The sequence below is a fragment of the Rattus norvegicus genome, chromosome X (genome assembly GCF_021556685.1).
Source record: "Rattus norvegicus strain SHRSP/BbbUtx chromosome X, alternate assembly SHRSP_T2T, whole genome shotgun sequence".
NCBI lineage: Eukaryota > Metazoa > Chordata > Mammalia > Rodentia > Muridae > Rattus > Rattus norvegicus.
Window position 1 is genome coordinate 45,364,899 of NC_141554.1, and position 18,807 is coordinate 45,383,705.

At 39.6% G+C, this 18,807-nt stretch overlaps 1 protein-coding gene across 1 annotated transcript in view; it reads left to right on the forward strand.

Moving 5' to 3' along the window:
• Phex (phosphate regulating endopeptidase X-linked) overlaps window positions 1-18,807 on the forward strand; it is a 237,576-nt gene that overhangs the window by 65,920 nt on the left and 152,849 nt on the right. The window contains 2 exon segments of the mRNA NM_013004.2: window positions 8,191-8,284; window positions 10,697-10,825. Of these exon segments, the coding sequence (NP_037136.2) occupies window positions 8,191-8,284; window positions 10,697-10,825 (223 nt within the window).

Sequence of the window (18,807 nt, forward strand, 5' to 3'; positions counted from 1 at the left end):
GCAGAGGGCCCAAAGGATGGTGTGACACAGCTTTGTAAAGAAACATACTCTAGACAGGATTTCCTTTCACTAGTGGCACAGTTCTAAGGATTCATTCTCTCCATGAATGTCAGCTAAAACCATTATTAAAAAAATGAAATATCCCTAGAACAAAACCGTATAACCACCGGATTCACATGAAGATGACCTGGTGGAGACAAGCTGGACCTCACCTTACCAACAAGCTATCAAATCTGTTATGTTTAAACAGTGAGACCTCCAAGGAAGGAGATGCCAAGTAGTGCTTCAAAGCTTCGGACCACAATCAAACACAGCATCCTTTTCAACAGAAGCAGAAGCTCATCTGAATATGCTCAAGGATGCTGACATCAACATTTAATCATCTCCTCACTCATCCAGGAAGAAGGGGAGATCAGTTACTACTGTACTTTATTGTGTTCAACCAAATCACCATGTTACAAAAATAGCAAGCTGCCATAATAAAAAATAAGGCTCCTCTATCCAGCACCAGATAGCATCATTTTACTTTCAAGCCTAGAAATTGCACACTTGTATATAAACCAACCGAAGATGAGGATTGAGAGTTCATCTTGGTGGATTTTTCCTTTGATGAATATGAAGTGTCCTTCCTTATCTTTTTTGATGACTTTTAATTGAAAATTGATTTTATTTGATATTAGAATGGCTACTCCAGCTTGCTTCTTCTGACCATTTGCTTGGAAAGTTGTTTTCCAGCCTTTCACTCTGAGGTAGTGTCTGTCTTTGTCTCTGAGGTGTGTTTCCTGTAGGCAGCAGAATGCAGGGTCCTCATTGCGTATCCAGTTTGTTAATCTATGTCTTTTTATTGGGGAGTTGAGGCCATTGATGTTGAGAGATATTAAGGAATAGTGATTATTGCTTCCTGTTATATTCATATTTGGATGTGAGGTTATGTTTGTGTGCTTTTCTTCTCTTTGTTTTGTTGCCAAGACGATTAGTTTCTTGCTTCTTCTAGGGTATAGCTTGCCTCCTTATGTTGGGCTTTCCCCTTTATTATCCTTTGTAGTGCTGGATTTGTAGAAAGATATTGTGTAAATTTGGTTTTGTCATGGAATATCTTGGTTTCTCCATCTATGTTAATTGAGAGTTTTGCAGAATACAGTAACCTGGGCTGGCATTTGTGTTCTCTTAGGGTCTGTATGACATCAGTCCAGGATCTTCTGGCCTTCATAGTTTCTGGCGAAAAGTCTGGTGTGATTCTGATAGGTCTGCCTTTATATGTTACTTGACCTTTTTCCCTTACTGCTTTTAATATTCTTTCTTTATTTTGTGCATTTGGTGTTTTGACTATTATGTGACGGGAGGTGTTTCTTTTCTGGTCCAATCTATTTGGAGTTCTGTAGGCTTCTTGTATGCCTATGGGTATCTCTTTTTTTAGGTTAGGGAAGTTTTCTTCTATGATTTTGTTGAAGATATTTACTGGTCCTTTGAGCTGGGAGTCTTCACTGTCTTCTATACCTATTATCCTTAGGTTTGACCTTCTCATTGAGTCCTGGATTTCCTGTATGTTTTGGACCAGTAGCTTTTTCCGCTTTACATTATCTTTGACAGTTGAGTCAATGATTTCTATGGAATCTTCTGCTCCCGAGATTCTCTCTTCCATCTGTTGTATTCTGTTGGTGAAGCTTCTATCTACAGCTCCTTGTCTCTTCTTTTGATTTTCTATGTCCAGGGTTGTTTCCATGTGTTCTTTCTTGATTGCTTCTATTTCCATTTTTAATTCCTTCAACTGTTTGATTGTGTTTTCCTGGAATTCTTTCAGGCATTTTTGCGATTCCTCTCTGTAGGCTTCTACTTGTTCTCTAAGGGAGTTCTTCACGTCTTTCTTGAAGTCCTCCAGCATCATGATCAAATATGATTTTGAAACTAGATCTTGCTTTTCTGGTGTGTTTGGATATTCCATGTTTATTTTGGTGGGAGCATTGGGGTCCGATGATGCCATGTAGTCTTGGTTTCTGTTGCTTGGGTTCCTGCGCTTGCCTCTCGCCATCAGATTATCTCTAGTGTTACTTTGTTCTGCTATTTCTGACCGTGGCTAGACTGTCTTATAAGCCTGTGTGTCAGGAGTGCTGTAGACCTGTTTTCCTGTTTTCTTTCAGCCAGTTATGGGGACAGAGTGTTCTGCTTTCGGGCGTGTAGTTTTTCCTCTCTACAGGTCTTCAGCTGTTCCTGTGGGCCTGTGTCTTGAGTTCACCAGGCAGGTTTCTTGCAGGGGAAAAGTTGGTCCTACCTGCGGTTCCAAGGCTCAAGTTTGCTCGTGGGGTACTGCCTAAGTCCTCTCCGCGGCGGCAGCAACCGGGAAGATCTGCGCCGCACTTTCCGGGAGCCTCCGTGCACCAGGGTTCCAGATGGCGTTTGGTGTTTTCCTCTGGCGTCTGGATGTGCACAGAGTGCAGTCTCTTCTGGTTTCCCAGGCGTGTCTGCCTCTCTGAAGGTTTAGCTCTCCCTCCCACGGGATTTGGGTGCAGAGAACTGTTTATCCGGTCTGTTTCCTTCAGGTTCCGGCGTTGTCTCAGGCGCAGGGGTCCTGCCGCTCCTGGGCCCTCCCCTACGGGAACCCAGAGGCCTTATACAGTTGCCTCTTGGGCCAGGGATGTGGGCAGGGGTGGGCAGTGTTGGTGGTCTCCTCTGCTCTGCAGCCTCAGGAGTGCCCACCTGATCAGGTGGTGAGGTCTCTCTCCCACGGGGTTTGGGAGCAGAGAGCTGCTGCGGGCCGGGATCCGCCCAAAAGTTTCTTAAGATAGCAGCACATCTTCTGAGTTAGAGGATATAGGGAAGAATTTCATATTGCTGTCCTAGTAGTGGGCTCTTTGCTGGGATGTTTTTCTTTCCTTTATTTATTATAATTTTGGGAAATTACTGTATTTTGAAAAATGCTCTTTGGACCAAAAGAAGGATATTACAGGTAATTTTCATTGACTGTTGCTGAGTCTGATTTTGGTTTTGTTTAGTTTTGTTTTTGATGCGTGTAATCATTAGGTGGCAGTGATTCAGTCATTATGGCCATCTCTGTTCCTGTCGTGGTGATATTATCTCTCCGAAGCTATACCCCATATTGTTTTGAAGTCAGCAATTTTAGAACACATTAGTGTAGGCATACATTTTTTGCAACCTTCTTTTAATAAGAGTTCTCCTCTAGCCAACCACCCAGCAGTGGTAGTGGAAGAGGTGTGTGGGAAAGCAAACAGGCTTTAGACAAATCTGGGTTTAGGCTAGCCTCCATGATTTATTGCAGTGGTTTTTTTTGGCTATATATAGGACTTGGTTGGGGCAAGATATTTTTTCTTTCTTTTTTTTTTAATTTTCTTTTGTTCATTACATTTTATTTTTTTAAAAAAATTTATTAGATATATTTCTTTACTTACATTTCAAACGTTATTCTCCTTCCCGGTTTCCTGTCCATAAGCCCCCATTCCCTCCCCCTCCCCCATATGGGTATTTCCCTCTATACATCTCCCTTATTGCCCCCCCATATTACCCTGCACTGGGGGTCCAACCTTGGCATGACCAAGGGCTTCCCCTTCCACTAGTGCCCTAACAAGGCTATTCTCTGCTACATATGCAGTTGGAGCCCAGGATCAGTCCATGTATAGTCTTTGGGTAGTGGTTTAGTCCCTGGAAGCTCTGGTTGGTTGGCACTGTTGTTCTTATGGGGTTATAAGCTCCTTCAGGTCTTTCAATCCTTCCACTGATTCCTGTAAAGGGGGTCCTGTTCTCAGTTCAGTGGTTTGCTGCGAGCATTGACCTCTGTATTGGACATGCTCTGGATGTGTCTCTCAGGAGAGATCTATATTGGGTCCCTTTCCGCATGTATTTTTTAGCTTCATCAATCTTATCTAGTTTTGGTGGCTGTATATATATGTCACATGTGGGGCAGGCTCTAAATGGCCGTTCTTTGAGTCACTGCTGTAAACTTTGTTTATTTGTGTTAGGCCTTACTCTAAAGCTGATGATTTACTTGGCCTGTTGTGGCCTGAACATCTGCTCTTATCAAAACTCTCCAGATGAGTTTACTTGTTTGGAACCCACTGACTGTGTGATAAAGATTTCAATAAATGATTCTAAGTGTCACTTATCTATGTATTCAGCTAAAAACTTTAGTATCTGTCTTAGGTTTTACTGCTGTGAACAGACACCATGACCAAGGCAAGTCATTTAATTGGGGCTGACTTACAGGTTCAGAGGTTCAGTCCATTACCATCAATGTAGGAACATGGCAGGCATGGTGCAGGAGGAGCTGAGAGTTCATCTTCATCTGAAGGCTGATAACAGAATATTGGCTTTCAGTCAGCTATTATGAGGGTCTTATAGCCCACACCCACAGTGATATACCTACTCCAAAAAGGCCACACCTCCAAATAGTGCCACTTCCTGGGCCAAGCATATTAAAACCATGACAGTATGCTAGAATCAATATTTTGTCTCATTTTTCCATCTCTGTAGCCCCTAGAACTATTGGTACATACCTGGGTGCTCAGAATGTGTCGAGTTCATGAAGCAAGGGTTTCTTCCATAGTACAGAGTATGCCTGTTCAATTAAGAAAAACTGGGGGCTGGAGAAATGGCTCAGAGGTTGATAGCACTTCCAGAGGCCCTGAGTTCAATTCCCAGCAACCACATGGTGGCTCACAACCATTTATAATGGTATCTGGCGCCCTCTCCTGGCTTGCAGGCATATATGCAGGCAGAACACTATGTTCCTAATAAATAAATGAAATGTTATAAAAAAAAAAAAGAAGAAAATATACTAGTAACCTGAAATGTTTCATTCTCCACTGTATCGGTTCCATTTCATATTGGCAGGACCAAATAGTTGATAAAAGCAGGAAATAAGGGTTTATTTTGTCACACAGTTTGTGGGTTGTCAGTCTATTATAGTAGAGAAATCATGACAACTAGAGCTTGAGGCAGTTGGTCTTATTGCATCTACAGCCATGAAGCAGAGAGAAGGCTTATGTTCAGAAAATCTTCTTTTCATTCAGTCTCCACCCCACCCTGCCTATGGAATGGTGATACCTTCATTCAGGGTGGGTCTTACAACGTCTGTTAATTTGATCTAGATAATCTCTCACAGGCCTGTGATTCTAAGTGATTATAGATCCTGTCAAGTTGACAGTTTTAACCATCACACCAACTGTAGATGCTGAGTTATTCTGGCACCTTCCTCATGGTACCTGCACACTGGGTCAACAGTAAATGCTTGGTGAGAATTTCTTGGCTTATTGAGGAATAGGGATATGGAGGCAAAAAGAAAAGGCCTAAAAATGGTGTGTTCCTTTTAATGACTGAAACAACATGACTGAGGGTAATAGTTAAGGTATTTGGATGATGGATTCTGAGAAACCCTGTGCTTACCCCAGCAGGGTCTCTTAGGTTCAAGATAAAAATTTTACACTGTCTGTATTTTCATTTTACAAATTGAAAAAAATAATTAAGATAAATAAGGCTCTACTATATTCCTGACCACAGGCCCATTGTTTGGGGAACACAGTGTTTACTATTGCTAGTTTGTTTCCATTCAGTACATCAAAAAATGCTGCAATGCTGTATTTGTAGATACATGAATTTTATCACATCAGGAAATGGCTTAAAAATTTTGTTTTTTATTTCTTTTTTGTTTTTGTTGTCTTAATTTTTTCTTTATTCTTATCTCATATAATACATCCCAACTGCAGTCTCTCCTTTCTCCCCTTCTCCCAGTATCCCCCCTTCCCCTGCTTCTTCTGTTTCTCTTCAGAAAAGAACAGGTCTCCTAGTGATATCAACTGAACAGGACAGACTAGGTATAAATCCTTATATCAAAGCTGGATGAGGCAACCTAGTAGGAGGAAAAGGGTCCCATGAGCAGGCAAAAGAGTTAGAGACACCCCCTTTCCTACTGTTAGGAATCTATCAAAAACCCAAACTATGCAAACACAGCATGTATGCAGAGAGCCTTGATGAGGTCTGCCTAGTTGATTCTGTGGGTCGTGTTCTTCTGGTGTCTTTGACTCCTTTGGTTCCTAAAATCCTCCCTCTCCCCCCTTTTCTGGGTTAGTTGAGCATGTTTGGCTGTCAGTCTCAAATGTGTGTCGAGCATTTGTTTCTATCAAGTGCTGGAGGAAGCTTCTCTGATGGCAGTTGGGCTGGGCACCAGTATAGCGGAATATTGCTAGGAATCATTTCTTTAACTTTTTAAAATTTTGGTCAGTTGTGCTATGGTTTAGGTCTCTAAGCCATTCAGCTTCTAGTTCCTGGCCATCTAAGCAGTGTTGGGCATGGGCTCCCTCTTGTGGCTTGGACCTCAAGTTAGACCAGTCATTGGTTGGTCACACCCACAAGCTTTGAGCTACCATTGTCCCAGAGCATCTTGCAAGCAGGAGAAGTTATGGGTAGATAGGTTGAAGGTTTTGTGGCTGACTTGGTGTCCCAGACCCACAATTGTGAGCCTACCCTGGTTACAAAAGATGACTGGTTCAGGATCTATATCCTCCACTCTTCAGAGACCTAACTAGGGTTACCTTCATAGGTTACAGGAAATTTCCCTTGCACTAGGTTTCAACATTGTCTCTTATTCCACTTATTCCAGTCATCTCTCCCCATACTCTCTACCTCTATTCCCTTTCTTTCCCTCCTAATCCTTCCTTTAGAGAAACAGGAATTAAAACATTAGTAATGTAAACACAAATTAATAACAACAAAATGGCAAGTGTCATTTTTCCTGCGCAAGTATGCCATCTTAGCCAGAAGGGGAAAACAGTGGTGACTGAACCATATCTGACAAGGGTTTGCCAAAACTCTGAAATATTCAAAATGACTATATGAAACACATTTACATATGCAGTCATACTAACATAATTTTATGTGGATAATATGACTTAAAGTACAAATGTCATGATGCATAAAATTATGTCCTTAAACATTTTATCTTTAAAAATTTATATTTCTATATTTATTAAAATTAGTTCTTTGAAGGGCTAGAGAGATAACTCAGTGGTTAAGAGCACTTGATATTCTTGCAGAGGACCTTGGTTCTGTTATCAGCACCCACATGGTAACTCACAACTATCAGTAAGTCTCAAGTTACAGGGAATCATAACCCTTTCTTGGCTTCTGCAGACACTGCACATATGTGATGTACTTACACACATGCACACAAAACACTTACACATAAAAAAAATAAATATACAAATCTCCAAGCATGATGGCACATGCTTGCAACTACAGCACACTTATGAGATAGAGGCATAAGGTCATGAACTCAAGATCAGCCTGGACTACATAGCAAAAACCTGTCTCAAAAATGTTCCTGATATGCTAATCTGAATATCTATATAAATTGAAACAAACATCTCTATAATTATACATATGCAAAAAATAGTTTGCTCACTGGAGAATATCTAAGGTTGCAGAAGATCATGCAAATGAGCATGTGAATTGTTCTTGGTCGGTTTGATAGTATTACCATGTCACATTGCTACTCATATTTCTGCATGACCCAGGAGCCATCTTAGGAATGTGTCTCATTAGTCACCATGGTAATGGCTCATCTAAGAGGGGATGGGTCATTAAAAATCCATCATCATGGATGGGTTAGAAATAAACTCGGATCATACATCTTTCGGAGGTCAGTGATTCTTTTCCTTATAGAAAAAAAGGCAACACTTAAAATAGAACAGAGATTTGAAAATATGTATCTGTGTATTACAGAACCATGTGAGAGTCTTCATATGCTTAGAGGTCAACAGAGAGTTAAGAGTTCACTCTGTTAATTATTTTGTTATTTTAACCTCACAATCACCTTGTGAAGTAAGGAATAGCCTCACTTTTTTACAAGGAAAGATAATCAAGAAGACTTAGGTGACTTTCTTGAGCTCACGTACTTAGAAACGTTATAGAAACAAAGTGAAAATTTAGATTATTGCTGTTAATGAATATTTTGGTTTTGTTTCTGAAGGCCAGTGATACACATAAATTGGAAAGGTAATCACTAATGTGAAGGTACTCCCATTTCCAGACACAGGAGGCATTGGGGAAGGGGCTGAAACCTTTAGGCTGACTTTGCTGGTGCTCGTTGACCTTGTAATAGCCTTGCCAACAGTTTTCCAAAGGTGTTTTTCAGGAAACCAGGTATGACCTAAACTATAATAAATGCTCATTTCTTTTTAACAGAACCATTGCCAACTATTTGGTGTGGAGAATGGTTTATTCCAGAATTCCAAACCTCAGCAGGCGCTTTCAATATAGATGGCTGGAATTCTCAAGGGTAAGTTGCTGAATATTGAAATGTTTCATCAGTGACCAACTTTACATGTTGGGGGCAGTTCCAATGTTAACTACTCCAGTAAAAAAAATAACTTTATGAATGGGCTGTGGGGAGCTTGCAATCTAAACTCTACTTTAAACTTTTTCGAATTAGTTCATTTTACTTACGTATTTCTATTTTCCATAAAAGTACCCCAAGCTCTGCATGGTGGCTGTATAATAAAATTTAAAGTGATGCTTGGGGCCAGCCAATCTTGTTCAAATGTCCATCCTTAACAACATATTTCTATTTTTTTCAGTGTTTTTAACTGAAATTACCATTTTGATGTTTCTTAATGATACATCCCTTTCAAAGTAGTTCAAGTTTATTTTAATTTCCTTACCTTTTCCTTGACAAACACTTGTGATAATTATGTGTATTTGTGGGGTTCTGTGTGATGCTTTGATCTACAAATGCACTCTAGAAAAATTCAGTCACGATAATGAACATATACATCATTCTAGCATCATATCACTTCTGTGTTGAGAAAGAACATCAAAGGCCTATGTTATCAAAATTGAAACACACAATTATCATTAACTATGATTACTTTATGCAGCATGATAAACATTGCATAATATCAGATATATGTAGAATATGAAATAGTTGATCTAAAAAAATCACAAAATAGAAGTTGGAGGAGGGAGAGCTGGGAAAGAGAGATATGCATAAAAGGGTACACAATTTCGATTAGACTGGAAGTATGCAGTCTGATGATCTATTTCACTGTAACTATGGTTTTTAAAGTTTCTTTGTGCTCTAATTTTATATATGATGTTGCAGCTTCATTTTTAATTTGATGTTAGAGTTGCATATTTAACTTTACTTATATATTTAATCTTGATTCTATCCTAATTCTGCTAGACTCATTTTAATTTCCTCCCATGATATCCTCTTTAAGTGCCTGAATCCATTCCTTGCCACCCCTGCCAATTACCAAGCCCCTGAATCTTTGTTTCTCACCCACCTTTGTTGTCTCCTAACTTACACAGACAGATGTTGCTTTCATCTGCATTTCCAAGGCTTGTGACTAATTCTGCCATGGCTTAGAGGACTTAAGGATTTTGTAGCTTTAAAAAGTATTTTATTTTTATATCTATTTAAATCAAAGTGAATGTCAAGTCACATAAGCTTTTATTTTATTTAACATCCAATTTAGTTATTAGAGAAACTGGGAAATACAGAAATTTATAGTAGACCATTATACTTGGAGAGGGATATAGTTATTTGGGGGCAATTTTTGACCCTTTACAGTCACTGGAATATAAAGTTACTTTATACGGGTAGATATGCATGAAACAATTACTTATATTTAGGTCAACCCAAATAGTTAAGATACAAAACAAGTTGATATTTTCACTGTGTGTGTATTTTTAACTCCTATGGATCACATAAAAGATGGTACCCAGCTGCTTTCCAGCCTCACTGTGAAGAAAATGAGAGAGCGAGGTGCAAGAAGTAGTGTGTGAAAATTTGAGGTTAGGTATAAGGGGATGTTTCTTGAACATGAAGTGCTAAATATAATATTGAATTGCCAAAGAAGGTTGTAGGATCTTTCTCTCTGGAGGTTTTAAAAATAACTTCATCCCTTACCTCTGAGAAGGGTTGTGTTCCCAGAAAGGAAAGGAAGGAAAAATGAATTTAAGCTTTAATCCCTTTTGCCCCACTCCAACAACCTGGCTCTAAAATTGTGCATGGGGTATTCCAGGCCACTATTCTCAGGGTCTCTCTCCCTCACTGTCTGCCGGTATATTCCAGCCTCCAGAGAAAACTTTCATGGCATTTATTTCTCTGCTTTCATCCCAAGAGTAAACCTTGGCACTTTCAAATCCTGCTTTGGAAGTCCCTTACTTGTTTGTAAATGTTTTCTTACAATGGCATAACAAGACAGATGGGAAAAGCCTTACATCTGTATTTCACTCTGCTATGGCACTATAAATGGGCTCCTTAGGTTGCTCATGGTGAGGTATGTTCTACGAACAAGAACTTTGATTGCCCCCAATTCCAAATTTTCCTGGTGGAACTGCAGTCCTCAATAGGTACTAAGTACTGTCTAGAGCCATGAACAGCATCTGCTGACCGTTCCCGTTTGCTGTAGAAAAGCTATGACCTTGCCCATATGGTTCTCTTAATGGAGAAAATTGAAATAAGGATGAAATGCATTGTTTTCTACTATCAAAGTATTTTCAGTTAGTTGTAGTTAGAAACTAGGGGCAAGCAGTTTCATTTTCTCTGTCTGATTTCACCTTGGCCTTTCCTGTCTGGCATATATCTTCAAGGGGGTGGGAAGTAGTTTTGTAGATGGTTTGACTTCTTTCATCCCCAGCAATAAATTTTATCTAAAGCTTAAATTATATTGGTTCTTTCCCACAGGTAATCCAGGGGACAACAACTCTGCTGCCTCAGTGGGACAAATGTGTTAACTTTATCGAAAGTGCCCTCCCTTATGTTGTGGGGAAAATGTTTGTGAATGTTCACTTCCAGGAAGATAAGAAGGAAATGGTAAGTGAAACCTTCTGGATGATAAAGGCCAACACCAAGAAGAGTGAGTGGTCTTCTAGGCAGATCTGACAGACACAATGATCCACAGTCTGCAGTCTTCTTAGATCCAGGCTGTATAGATCCAAGGCATTGTCTCCCACTTCTTTGCATTTTCCTAGGGAAACAGGAGTAAAGCTCTTCAAATGTGAGGCGGTGAACATATTTTGAGGGTCTGAGGACAGAATGTATGCAATAGCTGTCCAGAGGAGTGGGTGAGGGTGACTGAGGATATTACATATGGCTGCATAGAGACAGGTAAAAATCTTAGTCTAGGTGTGGTTTGAGGCTATGAATTTAAAGATATTTGTCACTATAGTTACACATTTTTCTCCAGCTGTTTCAACTGCTTTGAAGGAGAGAAAAAATATATATATACTCATACACGAATATATATGTATCTTTCAGCATTACTGAGGTTTATTTTATTTGACATAAAATTGTATATATTCAAGGTGTACAATGGAATGATTTTACACACTGCAAAGTGATTACCACACCAAAATCAGCACATTCATCACCATGTTGACTGCTCTCTGCTTGTCTGTGGGATGGTATTGTATGACTCTATTTCTGGGGAGCCATGAACAAGAGTCTAACCACCTCGGATAGGGAACTGACAAAAGCAATGACTCCACCAAAGTCCAGCTTAGTGAACCACTGAATTTCACCTGGGTTACCTATATGGTTCTGAGAGAGTGGAGAAAGGATGGCTGAAAGCCCACTCCAGCATGGCTGACTGCTCACAAAGACTAGAACCCTGGAGTTCTTGCATGCGATGCCTGCAGCTCAACAGGCCAGAGTGTCTTTTGGGCAGCCAGCTGGTCTGTGCCTCTTCCATGCAGCTTGGCTGTTTTCTCTTTTGCAAGCAGCTTGCTTGGCCTCTTGTCTCCTCACCAGTCTTTCCCGTGTAAGCTTAGGGAGGGGCCTCGTGAACCTAGTCAGTTTGAAAAACTTCTCTAGATTTCTAGTTGTTTTTTTGAGTCCTAAGGAGCATCCCTTCAAAATTTCCAGTTGTAACAAATCCCACTGTGTGTTATTTTGAAAAGAAACTTCTTATATCTTAATGAAAGGAAATTGGTATACAACATATGGACACTTAATACATTCTCTCACAAATTTGAAGCGCACAGCACATTGTATATTGTTAGAAACTAAAGTCACCACACTGTGCATCAAATCACTGGAACTTCCTTATATGAAAGTCTGTGCCATTTGACTAATATCACCCAGTCCTACACTATGCCACTGACAACTTTGGTTTATATTCTCTGTATTTTGGAGTTCCAAAAATTTGCAGGAGGATTCTGCATAGAAATCTTATTTTTCCTTCTGTGTCTGGCTTATTTCACTTAGCATTATGTCCTCCAAGTTTTTCTATGTTATTGAAAAAGATAAGATTTCCTTGTTTCATGGCTAAGTAATAAACAGACATGCATCATACTTTCTACCTATTTGCTCACTGATGACCATTTAGGTAATTCCATGTCTTGGTTATTAGGAAAAATGCTGCAGTGAACATGACATTGAGCTGTCTCTTGAAGACATTGTTTTATTTCCTTTGGCAATATAGCCAGGAATAGGATGGCTAGGTTATTATTATTATTATTATTATTATTATTATTGAATTTTTGGAGGATCTTTTTTTATATTTTTTCTCCATCTTTATTAACTTGAGTATTTCTTATTTACATTTTGATTGTTATTCCCCTTCCCGGTTTCCAGGCCAACATCCCCCTAACCCCACCCCTCCCCTTCTATATGGGTGTTCCCCTCCCCATCCTCCCCCCATTGCCGCCCTCCCCCCAATAATCACGTTCACTGGGGGTTCAGTCTTGGCAGGACCAAGGGCTTCCCCTTCCACTGGTGCTCTTACTAGGCTATTCATTACTACCTATGAGGTTGGAACCCAGGGTGAGTCCATGTATAGTCTTTGGGTAGTGGCTTAGTCCCTGGAAGCTCTGGTTGCTTGGCATTGTTGTTCATATGGGGTCTCAAACCCCTTCAAGCTCTTCCAGTCCTTTCTCTGATTCCTTCAACGGAGGTCCCGTTCTCAGTTCAGTGGTTTGCTGCTGGCATTCGCCTTTGTATTTGCTGTATTCTGGCTGTGTCTCTCAGGAGGGATCTACATCCGGTTCCTGTCAGCCTGCACTTCTTTGATTCATCCATCTTATCTAGTTTGGTGGCTGTATATGTATGGGCCACATGTGGGGCAGGCTATGAATGGGCGTTCCTTCAGCCTCTGTTCTAAACTTTGCCTTGGAGGATCTTTTAAATTGTTTAACCTCGATGGCAGTGCCGATTCATATTTCAAGTAGCAGTGTACACGGTTTCTTTGTTCATTTATGCACTTGCCTCTTCTGATTTTCAGAGTAGTTACCTTAACAGACATGAAGTACTATTTCACTGTGGTTTGGATTTTTACTTTTCTGACTACTTACATACAATGCATTTTCATATGTCTCTTGGCTATTTGCATGTCTTTGGAAAATGTCTAGTCAGGTCTTCTGTTCATATTTAGTTAGGTCATTATTTTTGCTACTTTTGTATTGCAACTGCACTTTTGAGTTACATGTTTGTATTTAGCTACTTTTATGTGAATTTCTCTGTATAAATCACATTCTACCAATGTTAGTAAGCAAAATATCCATGTGTGATTCACTGATAGAGTACTGCTTTATCATTCTTATATGTAGGCATATAAGCGTATTGGACACAGGTAGTTTATAACCATTGAGTTTGAGGGTAAAGACACAGAGTCTATTAAGTCATGGTGGTTCAAATGGTTGGTGCTATATCATGATAATATCAAATGGTTAGTGTTATATTGTGATAATAATATCAAATGGTGGGTGTTATGCATCCTATCCTGAAGCTTATTTTTAAATACCACTAATCTAAATACATTCTCTTTTGTTAATTTGTCTTTACTATCTTTGGAGAATTTCTGTCAAGTTTGAGAACATATTTTTTAAATAAACAGGCCTATTCCAAATAGGGCCACTGAGAAATGAATGCTTTGTTTTTAAAATGCTCAGTATTCTTGAATGCTTTAGTTTGCCCTTTGGCCAGAGTAAATATACAGAAACCTTATTAAAGAATCACAGGGATATACCTAAAATCTCAAGAGAATATGAATACAATGAAGGAATAGAAATTGTCTATATATTGGGAGAGGTTCAGCACACTCATTTTTAACTAATCTGAAAAGTAAGAAATTTATTTTTCTCTGTTTTGGTGCATGTGTCCACTTTTCAAGTCTTACGGTATGACATTCTAACATAAGCTGATTTGGATGCCTTCTCCATTTATTTTGATATACACGAGGGTAGTATATTAATTGTATAGATGTTCTTTTTCATATTAAATTATTTGCCTCCCCTATGCCCAAATGGTTTGCCTCAGGGGATAGTTAAGTTGAAAACTTGTAAGAGAAACAAATCTGGCTTTTTCTAGGGTCATTATAGGGATCCCACCCAAGAGCCACCTGCAAACACTGATGCACTGGAAAAAGAATGGATTATTAAGAACAGTCCAGAGAAAAAGAAAAGTCACACTGGGGCAAATTCCAGAAAGTCTAATTTAGACTGAGAGACTGTGATAGCTACCAGGAGGAGTCTGTTAAACAAATGACTGTGATCAGGAGGTCACAAACCTCAGGTGCTACTGAAAGCTTCCTGTGTGAACAAATCACATGGCCCTGTTACAATGCAGAATCCATTGCAAGATGGCAAACCCACTGCATTTTAATAAAGGTTCCCTTTAACTTGGTCCAGGTTAGGCCCTAATTTCTAGCAAGTTGCCATTTTTTTTCCTGCTGCTGTTCCAGGTACCACACTTGGAGCGGCAAGTCCCTTACTTCACTCACTAGAAAATAATTATCACCTGAAACAGAAGCCCCGGTGGTGACTCACTGGAGCAGGTCAGTCCAGGCCAGGCCAGTTGTCGCAGACAGCAATACTTCACTTTGTTTACTCAAACAGTAATAGTGTGAGTAATACTTCAGTTTTCAGTCCCTGAAAATCTAAATGATTGAGATTGTGTCAGATACTGGGAGAGGGCCTCTGGACTTGTACCCTGCCCCACTCCCTACATTATTGAATTTGCCCCTAAAAAGTATACTTTTTAATGACAAACGCCTGTTCTTTAATGTTTCATGAGTCACCTCTACCACAGAGTTGGCCTAATGGCCTCTGGTTGATAGCCCCTGACATTCCTGTTATCTATTTGTGGCTGAGAGGGAACAAATGATTCATTTCAAGGTTTCCTTTCTAGAGGGAAAGTGACTTCTTCCTTATCCCTGTCTGCTGTCATAGCTCTCTGCCTCTTCCAATCCACTGATCTACTAGCACTGTCTTTGTGTGTGTGTGTGTGTGTGTGTGTGTGTGTGTGTGTGTGTGTGTATGTGTGTGTGTGTGTGTGTAATTACACACTACTGTTTCTTTATGGTTTTCTAAGTGCAAGTATACCTAGTTAGATGCAGGCACACTGACCTCAGTTCTTATTCCTTCACTCACAGAATTATTGGATTTTAGCCAATTTAATTAGCAACGAGACAAACAGGATATAGAAAAAGAGAGTCTTTCAACACGGAGCCACCCAAAGAGGGGAGATAGAATGAATCTTCTGCCATTCAGAGAGTGGGACAGAGGTGTTAGCTTTGAGTCTTGCTTGTATGGTACCTAAGGGACTGGCCAGTGGAGTGAGGGAAAGGAGATGGGAGACCTCTTTTGACATTTGTTGTCTTTGTGGTCTGATGTAACACTATACGGCAGAGCCAGGATATAGGTCCTGTGCATGAATTTAAATTTCCTAGGGATTATGTTTATTAAAAGTAATAGGTTGGTAAGATGACTCAGTGGGTAAAGCTCTGTCTCTGCAAGCCTTAAGACCAGAGTTCGATAAAAATTTAGCAGAACAGAAGCAGGTGAAAGTAATTTAATTTTAGCACCCTGATCCTATGTAAAGGATTGTTGTTTCAATGTACAAACAGAAGGAGCGGTTGACATCAGGTGTTTTCCTCTTTAGTGCTCTGTTTTAGGTTAGGTTTTCTGAGAAAGGATCCCTTAGTGTACCTAGAGCCTCACTGACTTGGTAAAACTCCCTGACTAGGAGGCCACACCTACTGAATGCTGGAATTTTAAGCACAGACACTTCCAGCTTCTTGCATGTGGTTTGGGGATGGGAACTCGGGGTCCTCATTCTTTCGTACTAGACACTTTGACGACCTAGTCATCTTCCAGCCTGTAACTGCTGCCTTAAATGTACAGGGAACTATCTTAGATTAATGCTCTTAGAGGTCAGGTGAAGATTCCTAGGAAAGTAATGAATAGAAATGATTGTCATGAGGTTTGGTTCAATAGTCATGATAATTAAATCTAGTGATGAAGATCTTGATGATTAACTGGGGTTTAACTGTATGGCCACTAGGCACACTCCAGATGTGGAGCCATTTACTACTGGTTTTGTGATTACTATGAGTGTTTCCACTTTCCAGATTGACAAAGCTGAGGCTTGAAGAGTATACATAAATTTCCCCCAAAGCATGAAAATTGCTTAGGTTACATCTAAATCCAGTTAATCTGGCATAAACCCATGGTCCATTGTGAATTAATTTTCTGTTAACTATAATTAACTTTTGAAATAATTAGTGTACATAAGACAAAAGTCCCTCAAAAAGAAACATTAGTTGTGGTGTTTCCAGTCTGTGATCAGGTGACCCTACTGCTTTTTGACCTGTGACAATACAGCCTCTCATTGAGATGCATGTTGTATAACACAGCCCTTACCTTTTAGACAGGGGAATAGGAAGGGGCAGGAATCTAATGAATTAAATAACTACTTCTAGAGCCTATACAAAGACTCTACCCTGTTTGGATAGCACCATCTTGAGGGCAAGCCTTTGGCACACAGACATTTGAGGGCCACATAAAAGCTGGACTACAGTGTAGTCTCTAGCTTCTCCCTGAAAGACACCTGCATCAGCATCAGTTTCTAGGATTGGGAACTCAGAGACTTCACATTGGCTTTTAAAATTCAATTTAATTCAATTAATTGAAACTTGTTAGAAGCATACTCTAACAATAGGATAGAAAGGCAAAGGCACCCATTTCCCTTAGATTTCTAGAGGCAGAAAACAGAAAATGCTTCATTTCTAGCATTTCAACATTTTAAAGAAAAGGGCATTGGAACTAGTTGAATTTCATCTCTGTGTTCATATATTTCTCCAAAGAAGAGGCAAACAATAAGAACCAAGAGGAGCATCAGAGCTTTGATGTAAAACTACACTTTAGGCATGCCTTTGGTTCAGTCTGCATGCCAAGCTCAATTTACAGGGTTTTCAACATCTTCAACTCTAAGGAGTGATCTCTAATATTTGGTGTAGTGAAGCAAGACTGTACTTCTCAAAACTTTTTTTTTAAAAATTATTACTTGCATTCCATAGTTACTAAGCATAAATGTGGACACACATATTAAAGAATAATATGTTTATTGTGATGAAGTTTTTAAAGTTTTTTTTTTTAACTAGAAAATTTACTAGTTTCTAGAAAATTCAGTAAAGTTAGAATTCCCTTCTGAACGTTTTGGCTAAGCTGAATTTGTTTATGTGTTTGTTTTTGTTTTCATTCTTTCTTCATATCTCCTTTTATTTTATTAGGTACACTATGTGTGCAAACACCCTAACTTCACTCGTGTATCGCAGCTCCATGAGGAGGTGGTTTTTGCTGTTTTTCACATTTTCTGTTTTTAATCATACAACAGATCCCATTAAAAGAAAACAATAACAATGACTGCCACAGTTTTTGTTGCTTCTAAAACTAGTAAGGGCTTCTTTATTTTCCTTTTTAAACATGTATTTTTGTTTATGTGTATGTGTGTGAGCTCATTTGAGTCTGTGTATCATGTGTACAGGAACCTGTTGGGGGCTAGAAGAGAGGGCATTAGTTCCCCTGGGATTAGAGTTTCAGACAGTTAAGAGCCACCACATGTGTGCTAGGAAGCAAAGCTGGGTCTTCCCCAAGAGCAGTATGCACTCTTAACTGCTTAATTAATCTCTGCAGCCCCACAACAATAGACTTTGTTTGGGACTACTGCAAGAGGTATCATCTCTCTTGCAATAGAAAAAAGAGCTTACATTCAACTATGCCTATTAGCAAACAAACCAAGAGGTTTATAGTCAGTAAGCAGAACAAGAGAGCCCTTGGATGGCAAAGTCCCGAGAGGAAACACGGAGAGAAGGAAAATTTAACCAAACTTATTCTCTCCACAGGTAGGCCAAGGTAATCAGATATTAAACATAGGGAATGAAAGGTTTGATTTGATACTGAGAGTGATGAGACTTTGAAAATGGAAAATTCCTTCCAACTCTATTGAGCAGGACGTTGTCAAGGCAGGTCTGGTAAGCTCAGGATGGGGGTGGGGACTAGGAAGGAGGGCAGTGTCAAGATTTAACTGAAAAAAGAGCTCATAGGAGACTGACTGACTTTGGTCAAAGGGAGAATCTTTTCCAGCTCTTACATGAATCGGATTCATAAGATACCAAAATATTCTATACACAGAAATTTAATTAAAGTAGGGTAAATCTTTATACCTCATATTTAAACTATCAGGTGAAGAATATGAGTTTTACTTATTGCTTAGAACAGTTTAGTTCGTCTTGTATTCCAGAAGTTTCTACTCCACCCCTCCAACTAGTAAAGTCGTAGATGACCTACAGATGACTACAGTGTCTTCCATTTGTCTGGGTTGCTCTCTATGTGAGTAATTCTGGTATAACTCTTATCCTAAGAACTGAATTCTCCTCCTACCTCATACTGCTTCAACTGGTGTTGAAGACTTAAATACCCACATGGGTCCAATTGCAGTGGTAAGTTTGAACTTGAAACCTCCATATACTAGGAGCTCACCTCATCAGTGAGCGAAGATAATTGAATTGATGTGCTCCC